The following is a 17120-nucleotide window of genomic DNA, read 5'->3' on the forward strand; positions in this document are numbered from 1 at the left end:
TTCCTCATTAGTTATGTGATCTACCCATCTAATCTTCAGCATTCTTCTGTAACACCACATTTCAAAAGCTCCTATTCTCTTCTTGTCCAAACTATTTATCGTCCATGTTTCATTTCCATGCATGGCTACACTCCATACAAATTCTTTCAGAAATGACTTCCTGACATTTAAATCTGTACTTGATGTTAACAAATTTCTCTTCTTCAGAAACGTTTTCCTTCCCATTGCCAGTCTACATTTTATATCCTCTCTACTTCGACCATCATCAGTTACTTTGCTCCCCAAATAGCAAAACTCCTTTACTACTTTAAGTGTCTCATTTCCTGATCTAATTCCCTTAGCATCACCCGACTTAATTCGACTACATTCCATTAGTTAGTAAGATAAAAAAATGCTATCCACATCCAAAGTCCCGTAACCAGACACACATGTCCATGGCATTAAAATATCGTAAACCACTATATGCTGCAGTTCTCCCAGTAGGCTTGGACCTGGCCTAAGTGTTCAACTGCTGAAGTTTAAACTTATAATTCACATTCTATTGACTAAAAACATAGAGGCTAATCATCTGCACATTTTAATACAACACACTGTTTTATTCTCATATGTTCCTCAAGTTAACACTTTCTATCATATTTACTTAAATATCATAATGCAAAATTTTCTGCAGAGTATTTTTCAACACAGCGTAGTTAAGGTAAGTTGTGTTACAAGATGTAGTCACATCTCAAATACTGTTAAATGTAAGCCACATAATTCATCTGTCACATTTATGTTGATTCATCACAATGTTAAATCATGTTAATGTGCTCTACTTCTCAATATTATAACCACTGCACTGCATACATCAAATTATGTGAAACTTTAATAGAATCATTAATCTTTTACAGAACATTGCTTATACCATGCATGGAACACAAATAGTACACAGACCATGAAATGAATTTTAAAAGATGGAACATCTTAGAGCAGCTTTCAGTCCACTTTGTGGCAGCTTTCAGTAATTACATAAGTGTCCTCTGTTAATGTAGCTGAAATAGTTATGACTCGGATGTAAGGCAGCTGCTGCTACAATAGAAAAAAGGATGTATATGTAATTGTGCAGAAAATCAGGAAGATCACAATGTGATCATATGCAGACTTTGCAGATGTCAACAATATATATACCATCCATAATACTGTGCTTTGAAGTCAATGTACCAGCACTCCTTTATAAAAGGGTAATAATAATGACTTGGATAATAATAATGATTATTATTACTGATTACTTGTAATGCAAAACTAGTGAAAAATATCGAAGCATCACTATCTTTTCAACTTTTAAACATAAAGTAAATGCTGTGAATATACATGGGTATGTATATTAATAGATATCAACATTGGCACTAGCTTTAATCTGCAAAGTCAGCACTACTGTGGATGTCTGCATTTGTGGAAACATCTAATGATAGCTAATATTAAATGAGGATATGAAGGACCAATAGACGAAATGAACACCAGGAAGAGTGATGATAAGAGTGCCAAGCAATGATGTTGGTATTATCTGTACAAACTATACTGTCAGACTTTGCAACCAACCGTATTCAATATGTAAAAACTATATTAAACTAGGTATCTGCATGCAATTTGATATGAAGTCGCACTTACCTTCATCCAAAAACTCGAACTGAACTAGTGGCACATCATCATAATATCTGTAATAAAAATGGAAGATGTGACAACACATTTCACAATCAGTACCTACAAGACTATAAATTTACTTAAGTATATTTTGTTATTGTTCCTGAGTGCAGAGCACTCATAACCATCTTTGGTGATCTTATTAATAACCATGTCCCACATTCTGTAATGTCCAGGAGACCATTATGAATCACAGTGACTTCAGTGTAAAAAAGTGTCACAGCTATTCATCTCATTGAGGATTTCATTCAGTCGTCTTCTGCATTATACTGTAGCAGTTCTCTCTACATAAGGTCCACGCTTCAGCAAGTTATGTTACTTGGAAGTTACACATCATGTTAGAGTTATTCTCATGCTTAAGTTTTGCACACCAGTGTAAATTAGCAGAAAACAGGTGTAAAAGTTATCCTCAAAACATCTTTGTCTGTTTCCTGTAATATATGATTTTGAAGTTAGGGTCTTTATGGTTTCAGTGCATTACAAATATCTGTGCAGTCATTACTGTCGTCTGCCCATTCTGGTCTAAGCTGCTAAAGACATCGGTCATGTTTGTGTGAGGTGACCTTGGTTTTTTGTGTGTGTGTTTTTCCTTTTCTGAAGAAGGTTTTGGCTGAAAGTTAAATGGTAACAGTCTTTTCTTGTGTCAGTCTGCAGCTCAGCATGTTACCTATATAATGAGTCACAATCCATCTTTTTTCCTATATCGTTAATTTTGGTTTCTTTTTTTATATTATTGAAGCATATCAACTGTATTCCATCAAAAAGTATGCCAGAGTGAAAGTGAACTGCAACAGAGCCATTTGCATGAAGGCAAGGATGTTACACACTGCAAAGCAGAACACAGCTGACAGCCATTGCAAAACAGTGGCAGCTGGACATGGTACAGTAATAGCTGATGCTGCGATACTCTAGCAGAAGGGTGGAAGCCTTTCCTCACTTTTCACCACAGGGTTGTTTAGAGTATGTGTCTTAATCCCTCTACAAACATAGTCTGGAGTATGTAAGTACTCAGCCATTTGCGTACTAAAATATTCTTGTCTCAGCATCACACCCTACAACACAAGCCTTTGACATCTGGAGTAACATCCCGTAATGCTGTACAAGCTGTTTGACCACAGGACGTGACAGCCTGCCCACAGTCACAAGAGCAGCCACCGACAGAGCAGAGCCGCCCGCTCACTTGAGGAAGGCCATGACTGCCTCGCAGTTGCAGCAGGAGATGTCGCAGATGACGGCATTTGAATGGTGCCACACTCGGACCCACTCTTTGTGCAGTTACCAATGCTGGGAATCTATTGTTTCACATGAGAGGCAACTGGACCTCTCCTCCAAGCTGTTCCTGATGTACTATGACCAAGAGCCAGAATAAAGAAATTAATTAAACAAATCTACTATTGTCCTGATGTCTCAATTCACTCTCCATGGGTGACAATCTATGGGTCAATGAACACTGGTGCCACATCACTGACATAACCTCCTTAGAGCAATGTCTGAACCTACAGTCTACGGTATGGTGAGTGCAAAAAATTTTGACTCCATTTTGATCATGGAAAAAAGATTTGATGGTCATGCAATTCTGTAAATGAGATTTTACTGCCATTAGAGAACTGTGGGTTTGTCTAGTTTTAGAGATAACAGAAGTTGTGATTGGTTAGTGCTGTTAGATGTGCACAGTCTAACCTTGAGGGCCACTAAGCACCACGTACAGAATCAGCTGCAGTAAAATGTTACACATGTAACACAATAATTAAATTAATGTATTTTTTCCTGTATTGTGAATTCTAATTCCCAAAATGAGTGTTGGCATGGACAAAGCTTCAACAGAACCAGAACAATAAGGTGTGTCAAATCTGGAAGCAGTATGCATATTGTTAGAAAAGGTAGCACAATTAACAGCAGACAATACCAGAACTTCGTGGGATGGTAGAATCGCAGTTGTCACAGCAGAATGTAGATTTGTCAGTCGCAAGTTTAATTGCTCCTTTTTGTAGTAAGGCAACCAATAATGTACAAGCCTTTTGGGAGACGTTGGAAATATAAGGAGTGTTGCAAAATTGAAACTAAAAGGGAAAGCTAAAACATACGTACATATACAGAAGCTCTTAAGGGAGTCGCAACATTTGAAGAATTTAAAGACAGGTAAATTCAGAGATATATGAAACGAATCAGTGCCAGACACTATAGGGAATAATTATGGGTATAACTAAGAGAAATACAGAAACTGTGGGAAAAATTATGGATTGGATAAGAAAAATTAATGGACATATCTATGAAACAGAAAAGGATGCCCCAGTCAATGAAATTATTTTGCAAGAAGCTGAGCAAAACACACTCAATGATTCTTTTAAGAGGATTGCATATGAAAATGTCAAGACATGAATGGACAGGAGGTCTAATGCACAACAGTACGCTTAGCTATAGGGTGTGGGGAGATCAATTTGTTGACTGGAATGCAGGGTAAAAGGACAGTGTTTGCAGCTAATATAAAATGTTTCAGGTGGACAGATGGGTTTTCTAAGCTGGCAGTGTCACCAGCCACAGGGTGATGTGAATAAAGTAAGATGAAGTAATAGTTTTAGAAGCACAGGACCAGACAAGAATAAGGTGTTACGTACCAACAGGAACTCCAGGCCCACCTAAGATAATTCCCAGTAGGACTGGATGCTACGAAATCATATGCAGAGGTGGATTATGTGATACGAGCAATAATAGGAAAAAATGGTTACATGATATTATTGGACATAGGGGTGCATGTGTCGGTCACCTGTAGTGACCTAGTGAAACGTATGAAATGTGGCCCACCACAGTACAGATTGTGTGGAGTGAGGGATAAAGATGTCATACCATTAGGATTGGTGGATATAAACTTTTGGCTGGGAAACTGTTCAATTTAAACAATGTGTAGAGATTGTGCCACCTTAGCCTTCACTGCATGTAATTACTCCACCAGCCTAGTTCAAAAGCAGATTTCCGGGACCATTGCATCCAATCCTGGTACTGCTGATGCCCCCAAAAACCAACTTCGGAGCACACCACTGCTGATCAGTGTTATCCTGGTCTAAAATGTATTAATCACAGCTACTTTGACAGGGCCGTGACTTCCTAAAATCATGGCCTGAAATGAGATCCATTCTGTCTGAAATTTTGTCCATAACACACCCAGAATAGCTTTCTGTTGCCCTCCCAATCCTCGCAAGTTTCTTGTGAGACTCTATGCTCCTTCTGCACCCATCTCCCTACCCTATGGATCTACCTCTGTGACCGTCCCCGCTGCAAGACTTGCCATATGCACCCTCCTGCCACCAACTATAGCAGCCCCGTAACTGGCAAAACACACACTACCAAAGGGAGAGCCACCTGTGAAATGACATGTCATATACCAGCCATTATGTAAACCAGGCTCGTGCAAACTGTGCCCCCCTGGGCGCCAGTGCCCGCGATCGCCCGCTGCCAGTGCCCCGGGCGAATTTGGATGTTGTTGCAGTGATCCAGCCATGTCGCTTAGCTGGCAGTGCGGCCCACCCGCCGTGCCTCACCATGCCCCTGTACACAGCAGCAGTGGCCAAGAGACACAAAGCAACAGACGTAAGGCTACTGTGGATCGAGATGGAGGGTCAACAGCAGCAGACAAAAAGAAAGAGGAGCGGTGCGTCCGCACTATTTAAACCCAGGTGGGAAATTAATTTCCTTTGTACTGCTGTCAAAAATCATACCAAATGTTTAGTATGACATCGGAACCTCATGTATTTAAAAAAGTACTCGATTGAACGGCACTGTAATACCTGTCACAAATATCAGTTTGAAAATTTGTCGTAAGAGGAACGCCAGTCAAAGCTTGAAGAACTGAAAGAAAATTTCAAGCAGCCTTACAGTGAAGTAAGTGTTTCTTATGACTCTTTATAATTTATACAGATGAAAAATAAAAGTATATTTTATAATCTGTCACTTAGCAATGTGCCAGTTATCGAATATCAGATTGTCAGCAAGAAGGAACATTTCTTTTCGGTTAATTTTTATATTTGATTTGCATTAAATCACGTCACACAGACATATGAAAAAGTTTCAGGTGTGTTATTTTTCTTCCACTTTCTGAAAAGCCGTCACAAACGCTATCTCAGGCAGCAAAGTGTCATTAAGAGTCATTCTTTGTTTTTGTATATTTGTGTTTTTATGGATGGGAAAACATATGTTGTAGTTTGACCTATATATTAAATTAATCAAAACACAGATATTCCAATAGATAAAAATTAATTTTGTGACCACATTTCGCTGTCCTGGATAGCGTCTAAGGCCACTTTTCGGAGGAACTGGGGGAAAACGCACCTTAAACCAATCTTTCATTGTTAGTTTTTTATTTGAGTTTCGATGAATCAAACAATTGTTAAAATGATAAAAGTATTCTAAAAAACAGGATCTAGATCTACATTCATACTCCGCAAGCCACCTGATGGTGTGTGGTGGAGGGTACCTTGAGTACCTCTATCAGTTCTCCCTTCCAGTCTCGTATTGTTCGTAGAAAGAAGGACTGTCGGTATGCTCTGTGTGGGCTCTAATTTATCTGATTTTATCCTCATGGTCTCTTTGCGAGATATACGTAGGAGGGAGCAATATGCTGCTTGACTCCTCGGTGAAGGTATGTTCTCGAAACTTTAACAAAAGCCCGTACAGAGCTACTGAGCGTCTCTCCTGCAGAGTCTTCCACTGGAGTTTATCTATCATCTCCGTAACGCTTTCGGGATTACTAAATGATCCTGTAACAAAGTGCGCTGCTCTCCATTGGATCTTCTCTATCTCTTCTATCAACCCTATCTAGTACAGATCCCAAACTGCTGAGCAATATTCAAGCAGTGGGCATACAAGCGTACTGTAACCCACTTCTTTTGTTTTCGGTTTTCATTTCCTTAGGATTCTTTCAATGAATTTCAGTCTGCCGTCTGCTTTACCGACGATCAACTTTATATGATCATTCCACTTTAAATCAATCCTAATGCGTACTCCCAGATAATTTATGGAATTAACTGCTTCCAGTTGCTGACCTGCTATATTGTAGCTAAATAATATGGGATATTTCTTTCTAAGTATTCACGGCACATTACACTTGTCTACATTGAGATTCAATTGGCATTCCCTGCACCATGCGTCAATTCGCTGCAGATCCTCCTGCATTTCAGTACAATTTTTCATTGTTACAACCTCTCGATATACCACAGCACAGATGGGTAGATCACATAACTAATGAGGAGGTGTTGAATAAAATTGGGGAGAAGAGAAGTTTGTGGCACAACTTGACTAGAAGAAGGGACCGGTTGGTAGGACATGTTCTGAGGCATCAAGGGATCACCTATTTAGTATTGGAGGGCAGCGTGGAGGGTAAAAATTGTAGAGGGAGACCAAGAGATGAATACAATAAGCAGATTCAGAAGGATGCAGGTTACAGTAGGTACTGGGAGATGAAGAAGCTTGCACAGGATAAAGTAGCATGGAAAGCTGCATCAGACCACTCTCAGGACTGAAGACAACAACAACAACAACAACAACAACAACAACAACAACATCCGCAAAAAGCCTCAGTGAATGTCCAATGTCATCCACAAGGTCATTTATGTATACTGTGAATAGCAATGGTCCTACGACACTCCCCTGCAGCACACCTGAAATCACTCTTACTTCGGAAGACTTCTCTCCATTGAGAATGACATGCTGCATTCTGTTATCTAGGAACTATTCAATCCAATCACACAATTGGTCTGATAGTCCATATGCTCTTACTTTCTTCATTAAATGACTATGGGGAACTGTATCGAATGCCTTGCGGAAGTCAAGAAACACGGCATCTACCTGGGAACCCGTGTCTATGGCCCTCTGAGTCTTGTGGACGAAAATTAATTGTATGTTACAGCTCTTTTGCCTCAAACTGTTGCTCACCGAGTTGAAGATACAGTCTCAGATATGAAACAGCAATTAATGGAGACAGCGGCAAACTTCATTTCATTTTCTATTGTTATTGACGAGTCCGCAGACGTTGCGGACATATCTCATATTCGTTCGAGGTGTCGACGACAATCTGTGTGTCACAGAAGAATTTCTCAGCCTTACACCACTAAAAGACACAACCACGGGTTTGAATATTTTTCTAGCTGTGGAAAACGTGTTAGAGTCAATGGGTTTGAAATGGGAACGCCTGACCAGTGTAACAAGAGATGGAGCCCCTGTGCTACTAGGAATATGCACCGGATTTATGAGTTTTGTCAGGTCAAAAATGCCTGAAGTTGGCTGTTCTTTATTCACAGCAGTCCATTGTCTGATACACCAGGAGGCACTTTGTGCGAAGAGTGTCAACATAAAATATTTTATGTACACAGTTCTTTGAACGGTTAATTATCTTCGATTGTATGCACTCACACATCGCCAATTTAAAGAATTTCTGGCTGATATTGAAGCGGAATACCCTGACATCCCCTACCACACCGAAGTAAGATGGTTGAGCAGAGGAAAGGTGTCATCAGTTTTTCTCCTTGAGAGGCGAAATAAATACATTTTTGGAATTGAAAGAATGTCCAGAAGAATTACTTTGGGATCCTATGTGGATGGCGAATTTGGCTTTATTGAGTGATCTAAGTGGTCATTAAAATACTTCGAATATTTCACTCCAAGGCGAAAATCACTCTGTTGTTGATTTAGTGCAGACGATACAAGCATTTAAAAAAAAAAAAATATTTTCTGTGAAAAACAGTTGTGCGAGAAGAGTTGTTGTCACTTTCCTGCACTATACAGCATTAAGGAAGATGTGGATTTTTCAGATTATTTTCAAATCATTTTCGAATTACAAGAACAGTTTGAAAACAGATTCTTGGAGATAAGTGAGCTTCAGCTGGGCTTAGATATATTTGTTCGCCCGTTTTCCCTTTGGGCAGAGGACATCTTACTAGAGCTGATTGACCTGCAGTGCGATATCCGCCTGAAGGACCGCTTTCTTATGAGTAGAACTCTGGATGACTTTTACAGTTGTCTTCCACAAGAGAAATATCCTCTTTTGCACAAGCACGCGGCCAAAGTTCTGTCAATGTTTGGTTCAACATATATTTGTGAGCACTTTTTCTCTCTGTTAAAGCTTGCTAAAACCAAGAATCGTTTATTACTCGGCAATAAAAATTTTACTAATTCTTTGAAGTTAGCAGTCTCACGGAATATTGTACCAAACCTAGATGAAATCGTTTCTTCGAAAAAGAAAAACACTTAAAATGTTAATTGTCTTCTTTAACAATGTTTACTGTAGGAATCAAAGAGCTTTATAATGTTACTTCTATTTTTTTTATAAGTTTTCAAACAGCATCAGTTAAAATTATTACGTACAAAACAGCAAACTGAGCATCCAATTTCTAAACTCTGAATAGGGATACAAAAAGATGTAGCACAAAGTACACCAAAAAATATTTACTTGTAGCTACTAACAGTAGGAATGAGACACTATATCCCTTACAAAAAATTATTTCTAAAATAGAATATTTGTGACTCTAGTTCATTTAAGAAACTGTTGTATCTTTCAGAAGATGCCTATTGTACTTATGATGAGTGTGCATGTACAGTATTAGTAGAATCAACCTGTGCGTCATAAAACTACTAAGTTGTTCTTCAATTCTTGTTTTGAATATTGTTTTCTAAAGCTTTGCACAGTAATTCTGCCACATGAACACTAGTTGTTACCTCAACAGTAAATGGTTTGCTTGTTTTACCGCTCATGAACACTTTTACAGAGCTGCGCTCCCTCTGTTATTTTGTTTACGTTGGATCTGACCGCGGGACAGTCCAGCACACAGCAGTGCTGTGAGATCTCACTCGTTCAGCAGGTCTCTCTCGCTCCTATGCGGACACTAGTGACACACGATCGTGGAAAGGGCGCTGAACTACACTGTCTTGCGCCCGCGGGGCGCGGGTATGCCCACCGGGCGCAGTTCTTGGATGAGCCTGATGTAAACACTGCTTGGCCTCTTAAATCAGCATGACTACGACCAAATTATCAAGTAGGATGAATAGGCGTCGGCAGAGGGTGTGACCATCTCCATTGCAAGACTTGCCCTATGCATCTTCCTACCACCACCTACAGCAGCTCTGTATCCTGGAGAAAGAAGAATCAAACATGAGGGGTGACAGCCATGGACAGTCGCTGAATGCCATTGAAACTGCATTACGAGGAAAAGTGAAGCACCTAGAGGCAAGCTATAGGGAACAGGTGGAAAAATTACTTTTGGAATTTAAGGATTTATTGTTTCCAAAAGGATCATTATCAGCTATGCATATTACACAGTACCGCATACCAATGGGAAATGAATCACCAGTCTACCACAAACAATATAGAATACCAATGTACTTACAACCAATTTTGGAGGAATTTATCAATCAACAGCTGAAAGAGGGAATAATTGAAGAAGTAATAGCGTATGGGGATGCAGGAATAGTTGTCATGTCAAAAAAATCAACGGACAGAACACGAAAATGTAGATACCTAAACGCGAAAAATCATAATGGATGCCCACCCTTTGGCAAATCTTACAGAATCAGTTGGATCATTTAGAGCAATGCAAATATTTTTCAACAATGGATTTGAAAAGGGGTTATCACCAGATGCAGGTTGCATCACAGGAGTGATGCAAAACAGTATTTTTGGCACCGTAAAAATTCAGAAGAATGCCATTAGGATTAAAAATGCACCTGCAACACTTCAGAGAGTGTTGGATAGAGTACTCAGAGATTTAAAACCACAGCAAGGCCTCATATCTCTAAGACATAATTGTCTCATTTTGTGGTGGGACAGGTAGCATACCTAGGTCATGTCATAAGTAACGATGGGGTTAATACAAACCCGAGATTAATTTGAGCTGTATGTGAATTTAGTGTACCAGAATCTGTAAAGCAGTTGTAATCATTGTTAGGAGTAGTGAACCATTACTGCTGGTTCATGAAACGATTTGTGGATATTGCCCTATGATTGACACAGTTGCTAGAAAAGGGTACTAAATTTGTGTGGTCAGAAGAGTGCCATCATGCCTTTGAGGAGCTAAAAGAAGCTTTAACATAAAGTCTGATATTGGTATGTCTGGATTTTAATAGAAAATTTGTTTTATCATGCGATGCATTAAACTGTGCACTTTACTGAGTGTTGTCACAAGAGGAAGAAGGTGTGGAACATCCCACAGATTACGCGCCAAGACAACCAAATTTTGCAGAAAGAAATTATTCCACAACGGGGAAAGAGATGTTAAGCCTCATTTATGGAATCACCTATTTCAAATGTTATCCAGATGATAAAAAGTTTACAGCAATAACAGATCACATGGGATTAAAACGTTTGTTGTGGTTAAAGGATTCTTCTAGAAGGCTGAAGCGATGGGCAGCACATGACAACAACAACAACTGACTGGAGAAGTAAAGTGGTATGCCACAGCTACAGAAAAGGCAGTTAATCAGAACATCAGGGAACTACAAACTGAAGTAGACAACTTGGAAAGGGAAGTAATAATGACAAAATAGTTGCAGTTTGTAGAAGATAATATTTGGGAAGCACCAGGGACAGTAACAGAACTACAAGAGGCTAAGCAACATGCTGTAAAAGGTCAGTTGGGGTTAAACTTCTTGTCACCAGAACTGTATTTGGGGGTCTTATATATATATATATATATATATATATATATATATATATATATATATATATATATATATATATATATTAAAAACAAAGATTCCAAGACTTACCAAGCGGGAAAGCGCCGGCAGACAGGCACATGAACAAAACACACAAACACACACACAGAATTACTAGCTTTCGCAACCGATGGTTGCTTCTTCAGGAAGGAGAGGGAAAGACGAAAGGATGTGGGTTTTAAGGGAGAGGGTAAGTAGTCATTCCAATCCCGGGAGCGGAAAGACTTCCCTTAGGGGAAAAAAAGGACAGATGTACACTCGCACACACACACACACACACACACACACACACACACACACACACACACACACACATATCCATCCGCACATACACAGACACAAGCAGACATATATATATATATATATATATATCTTTCTCGCAGTTTGCTGCAGTTTGTTTAGTAATAAAGATTAACTGTTTTGCCGAAAGTTATAGTAACTTCTTTTTGTAAAGTGTATATGTATACGTATTTGCATCTTAATACACAAAATCATAAAAAGCTTTTTTTTACCCGGGGGACTGGGTATTGATAAAAAGGAGGGAAACGTACTGACAATCCTGTATATTGTATAGATTATAAGATGAACCTTAACTTTTGGGAAATTGTGCTCAGCACACACCAATGTGGAGGAGTGGAAAGTAAAGAAGGGACTACCATTGGAGTTGGGGCTGTTTTTAGAACCCAAGCACATCAAATTAACTTTTTATTTAAAGGTAGAGCCACAGTACCAGTGAGAACTGAAGGAGCAAATGTTTACATTTCCATTTCTATACCAGTAGCAGGAAAGCAAGTATGTTACAAACGCTATGTAGTTCACGTGTATATCGTCAAGTGGAGGATACTGAAGAAGTTTGTAAAAGTAAACATGCAGCAACTATTACTAATTGCGAAAAACATGGGAAGGTATGCAGAAATGGAAAAAGCAAAGATACAAAAATTCTACCAAGGGGAAATCACAGTCGATCTGAGTATGGTAATAAGAGAGGGGAAGAATTCCTGTGCAGTGATATTGCTAATGGGGTAAAAGGAGGTGAGAGAATGCAATAAAGAAGTGAACCCTTCAAAGATGCATCAGGTCTACTAAAGATACTGCCTATACTATGCTCTTCTTCTGTGCCGTGTGGGATCCATATCGGATAGGATTGACAAAGGACACGGAAAAAGTTCAAAGCAGAGCAGCGCGTTTTGTATTATTGTAAAATAAGGGTGAGAGTGTCATGGATGTAGAACACGAGTTCTGTTGGCACTCATTAGCACAAAAGTGTTTTTTGCTGTGGCAGAATCTTTTCTCAAAATTTCTATCACAAATGCTCTCCTCTGAATGTGAAAATTTTTCAATGATGCTAACACACATAGGTAGAAATAACTATTGTAATAAAACAACAGAAATCAGAGCACACACGCGAAGATTTAAGAGTTCATTTTCAAAGCATGCCTTCCTTGTCCTCCTGAATCTGGGTACAGTATTTTAAACACCTCATCTCCTCACTCACTGTGGAACTAATACACACCGCTCTACATCATAAAGTAAGACCACAACTATAAAAAGTTTCAACTATATAATAATATTTAAACCTTTACAAGATCATATCACAGTTTGTTGAATCAAACTGCCTAGACTATGTCACAAAATGATAGAAATTTGTGATTTGTTTATGTTAGTATATTATGCATTTTGAGGAATATAGCCTGTTCAGCTGGACGTCCTTTTTGAAATACACACTGTTCTTTTTTCTGAGAAGTACCACAAATTCTATTGTAGATGACCATTCCAAGAGTTTCCAAGGATCAGAATTCTCATAGTTTTATGTATGTAAACGACCTCATTTCCATGGACTGTATTTCCTGTATTACTTTTAAGTGTGTTCCATATAATACTTCCTTTGTTGTTATAATATTGTATTATACAATTTTATAATATTTAAATTCATAAAATTTGATATCCTGATTTCATTTTGTAATGTGATTGCAGCCACATAATTATCTGTGTTCTCTGATGGCAAGTGTAGTCTTTTTTTTTTACTTTTCTGGTTCCATACACACAAGATAATGGTATGGGGAAACAGTAACTGGAAAAACTTCTAAGCAATTGTTTAAAAAGTAATATTTTTAACATTTTTATTATTAGATTGTGAAAAACATACCAATAAAATTCTTAGTTTATAAAACTGAACTGACCGTTAAAAAAAAATCATGGCATCTGCACTTTCTTCTTCTTCTTCTTCTTCTTCTTCCTCGTCATTGTTGTCCTCTTCATATATAAGATGGTCTTCACTGCCATCAAGAGGGTTACTTATGCTGCAATTCTTGAAACATTTAACAAATTTAACAATAATGTCTTCTCTCATTTTAGACCACAGTTGTTTTATCCACTGAGAAACTCGTTTGATTGTGCGTTATTTTGAAGCTCCCTTCAGTGTGAATTCATGTTGGGTTTCGTCCACCATCTATTTGTTCCATTCCTGTCTCGTACACACTTTAAATGGTTTATTTATCAAGACATCAACAGTTTGCAACTGTGAAGTAAGTCCTCCTGGAATAACAGCAAGCTCTGTACTTCCCTGTCTCAATTTCTCTTCCACAAAATTTTTCAAATGACTTCTAAACTGATCCAGCACAAGAAGCAAACACTTTTTCAATAAAGCACCTGTTAATCCACACACTGTTAATCCATAATGTCATACCAGCCTCATACATCCAAACCTTCTCATGTATGTGAATAACAATATCTAGCAGCATTTCAAAACATTTTGGCATTGTTTTGCACTTAAATATGCACAAACTGAAAGAACAACAGTGTAGGGCAATTTTTCATGTCCACTTTTTTTATAGTTACAGTTTTAACACCTTTCATGGCAATTGTTCTGTTACCCAGTACATCAAATGGCAGAGGAGTTTCATCCACATTTGCTATGCGCTGGAAAGATAATACTCTCTTCATACTCCTGTGGCATTTTCTGAGATAGTTTGGTTTTGGGTCTCATGTTAAGTCCATGACGCTTCATAATCCTGTAGCACTAACCTACTCTACCCTTAAAAGTCTGAAAAGATCCATTGTAGTGCTAGGTTATGAGGGTGCATTTGAATCATTTTTGTATTAATTCCAGTGTTATTTTGATGCTGTCCTTGAATCCATTTCAATCAATCATCTTCTAGTTTTGAACATTTTTGCATTCAGTCCTCTACTTGGAAATTTAATATTTCTTATTTTTTTCAGTTCTTCTTTACTAGCCCGCCAATCGTGAATGGTTTTTTTCTGTTGGTGGAGGACCGAAATGCCCTCAACTGCTCTGTTTCCCTGTCCTCCTGCATATGCCGTTACTTTAAATTTATAGCCCGTGTAATATGAATACCATTTATTTTTTTCCATTATGAAACGAGCCACTAATATAAACATTGTACAGTTACTGATAATACAAATACTTTCAATTCCAGTTCACTGGCACCATAGACTGCAATGATGCATCATAAGTAGATAATGTTCTGGGTTTATGATGGTGGGGTGGGAAGAGAGACAGTGTTAGCAAGCTTGTCACACTCCACAACTCATAAAACTTCCTGGCAGATCTCATTCCACACCTCATGTTTGTTGCAGTGGTGCACTGCTGTTGTCAGTTGAATCTAATGTTGCCAGATAGCAATAGATTTCCTGTGGCAGTGAATATATGACCATTTTTATATTGCAAACAAAATGATACAATTTCAGAGACTTCACTGGTCTCATACAGGCATGATTTTATGTATATAGACTTACACAACGAATGAAAGTTTGTACCAATGTCGGGAACTGAACCCAGGTCTCCTGCTAACTAGTTGCTTCAGTGTATATACATAAAATTTTTGTATTAATGCAAGTATAAGATGCACCCGAATTTTCGAAGCAATTTTCCGGAAAAAAAGTGCGTCTTATAGTTTGAAAAATACAGTATTCGCTCAAAAAGTACACCAGAGCAGAAGCGAGATGCAACAGAGCTAGACACAGGCAGGCAAGCGTGCTTTGTGTTGCAACACAAAACAGGGCTGAAAGGAATTGTGAAACAGAGCTCAGCTGGGCACAGTACAGCAACAGCCGACGCTGAAACACACTAGTGGAAGGGCTGAAGCCTTTCCTCACTTGCCACCACAGAACTGCTGTAGAGCACATGCCTTAAGCCCTAAACGAACATAGTCCAGAGCAAATAAGTACTCTCAGTATCACAGCCTACACAGTGAGCCTGTGATACCTGCAGTGACATCTCAGAATGCAGTACAGAGTCAGCTGTTCGACCACCATATGGAGCAGCCTACCCCGAGTCATGAGAGCAACCTGGTCACTGGAGGAATGTCACAGCTACCTCTGGAGTATCCTTAGGTGTGCTGCTGTGCTGTCTTCATAGTCGCAGCTGGAGACATTGCTGATGGTGGCATTTTGGTGACGCCATACTCAGCCTCACTCTTTGCACTGTCAGAACTGGCAGACATCTAATGTTTCACATGAAAGGCAACTGGATGTCTACACCAAGCTGTTTCTAATGTACTACAGCTGAAGGCCAGAATAAAGAAGTTAATAACACATGTCTACTGTCATTCTGAAACCTCATTTCACTCTCCACGGATGAAAATCTGTGGATCATCTAACATTATGATCCTGTGGTGTTTTGTACTACTTGTTACAGTTCACCAACTCTTATTTTTTAAAGCTTGCTCTCTCCAGCAATTTAACTTAGTGTACCTCTACATTAATTAACTAGCATTTCTGGAAAGTAGCATAAAGTTTAAGTTATTGTTTAAGAAACTTTGCACTGTTGTTTTTGTTTACACACAGTTGCGTATAGGCCAAATTTGTGGAACCATATTTTCGTGTTTATCTGTAATTTAACTGCCTTATTCTTAATAAACTATTATGTTTATTATGAGTGAAAAGTGCTCGACTTGCCATAGAATTGTTAGGTCGGGCCTTTGGTGTGATGGGTGCTATAGTTTTTTCCGTGTGGGTGACTGTAGTGGCGTGGGAATACGGGAAGTAAATGAGACTTGTCAGTGGTTTTACAGGATTTGTAGTAGAGATAGGAAGATACTACAACAGAAGGGGAAAAGGGGAACAGGGGAGATTTTGACAGGTTAAGGTGGGAGAAGGGTAAAGAGAGGTGGGAAGTGGAAACAGGAGGAACAGGCCTAGAACTTCGTCTAACAGTTTCGTGGTGAATGTGGAAAATAGATTTGACCTGTTGCTTCAGTTAGGAGCTGGTGAGCCTCAAGCAGTTGCAGGTGTAGACAGGGCACAACAAACTTTCAGCAGCAAATTGAAATGTAAGAATGTAGGGAAATCAGTGTTGTTGTTAGGTAGTTCCCACGGAAGAGGTGTTGGCCAACTTTTGCAGGATGAACTAGGATCAGAATGCCAGGTCACCAATTTTTTTTTAAACCTAGTGCTGGTCTGGAGCAGGTGACAGAGGATTTAGGATCACTTTGCAAAGATTTCACTAAATAATACACAATGGTTATAGTGGGTGGGGCAGGTAACAGTACTGACAGAGAGTGTGACTTGGCAAAGATTGCATTGGCATTGAAGCATACTAGTGTTGAATTTGTATCTGTTCTTGGGTACCTTGATCGACCTCATTTGAACTCTTCTGTCAAGAGAGTTCATTTGGAGCTGGAATGGCTGCTTATATCGGTGCAGGGTCACACATTGGTGTGGTTCCTGTTGATTCTCTCAATAGGTGGGATTATACAAGACATGGCCCTCACCTCAACAGG

The 17120-nt window shown here is 39.0% G+C and overlaps 1 protein-coding gene across 10 annotated transcripts in view; it reads right to left on the reverse strand.

The window, feature by feature from the left end:
- Positions 1–17120, reverse strand: part of LOC126273157 (rho guanine nucleotide exchange factor 18) — a 552051-nt gene that overhangs the window by 145894 nt on the left and 389037 nt on the right. For all 10 annotated transcript variants that reach the window (XM_049976619.1, XM_049976617.1, XM_049976623.1 and 7 more), the window contains one exon: positions 1648–1694. In XM_049976619.1, coding sequence (XP_049832576.1) covers positions 1648–1694 — 47 coding nt within the window. The remainder of the gene's footprint in view (positions 1–1647; positions 1695–17120) is intronic.

This window comes from Schistocerca gregaria, chromosome 5 (assembly GCF_023897955.1).
Source record: "Schistocerca gregaria isolate iqSchGreg1 chromosome 5, iqSchGreg1.2, whole genome shotgun sequence".
In the NCBI taxonomy this organism is placed as follows: Eukaryota; Metazoa; Arthropoda; class Insecta; order Orthoptera; family Acrididae; genus Schistocerca; species Schistocerca gregaria.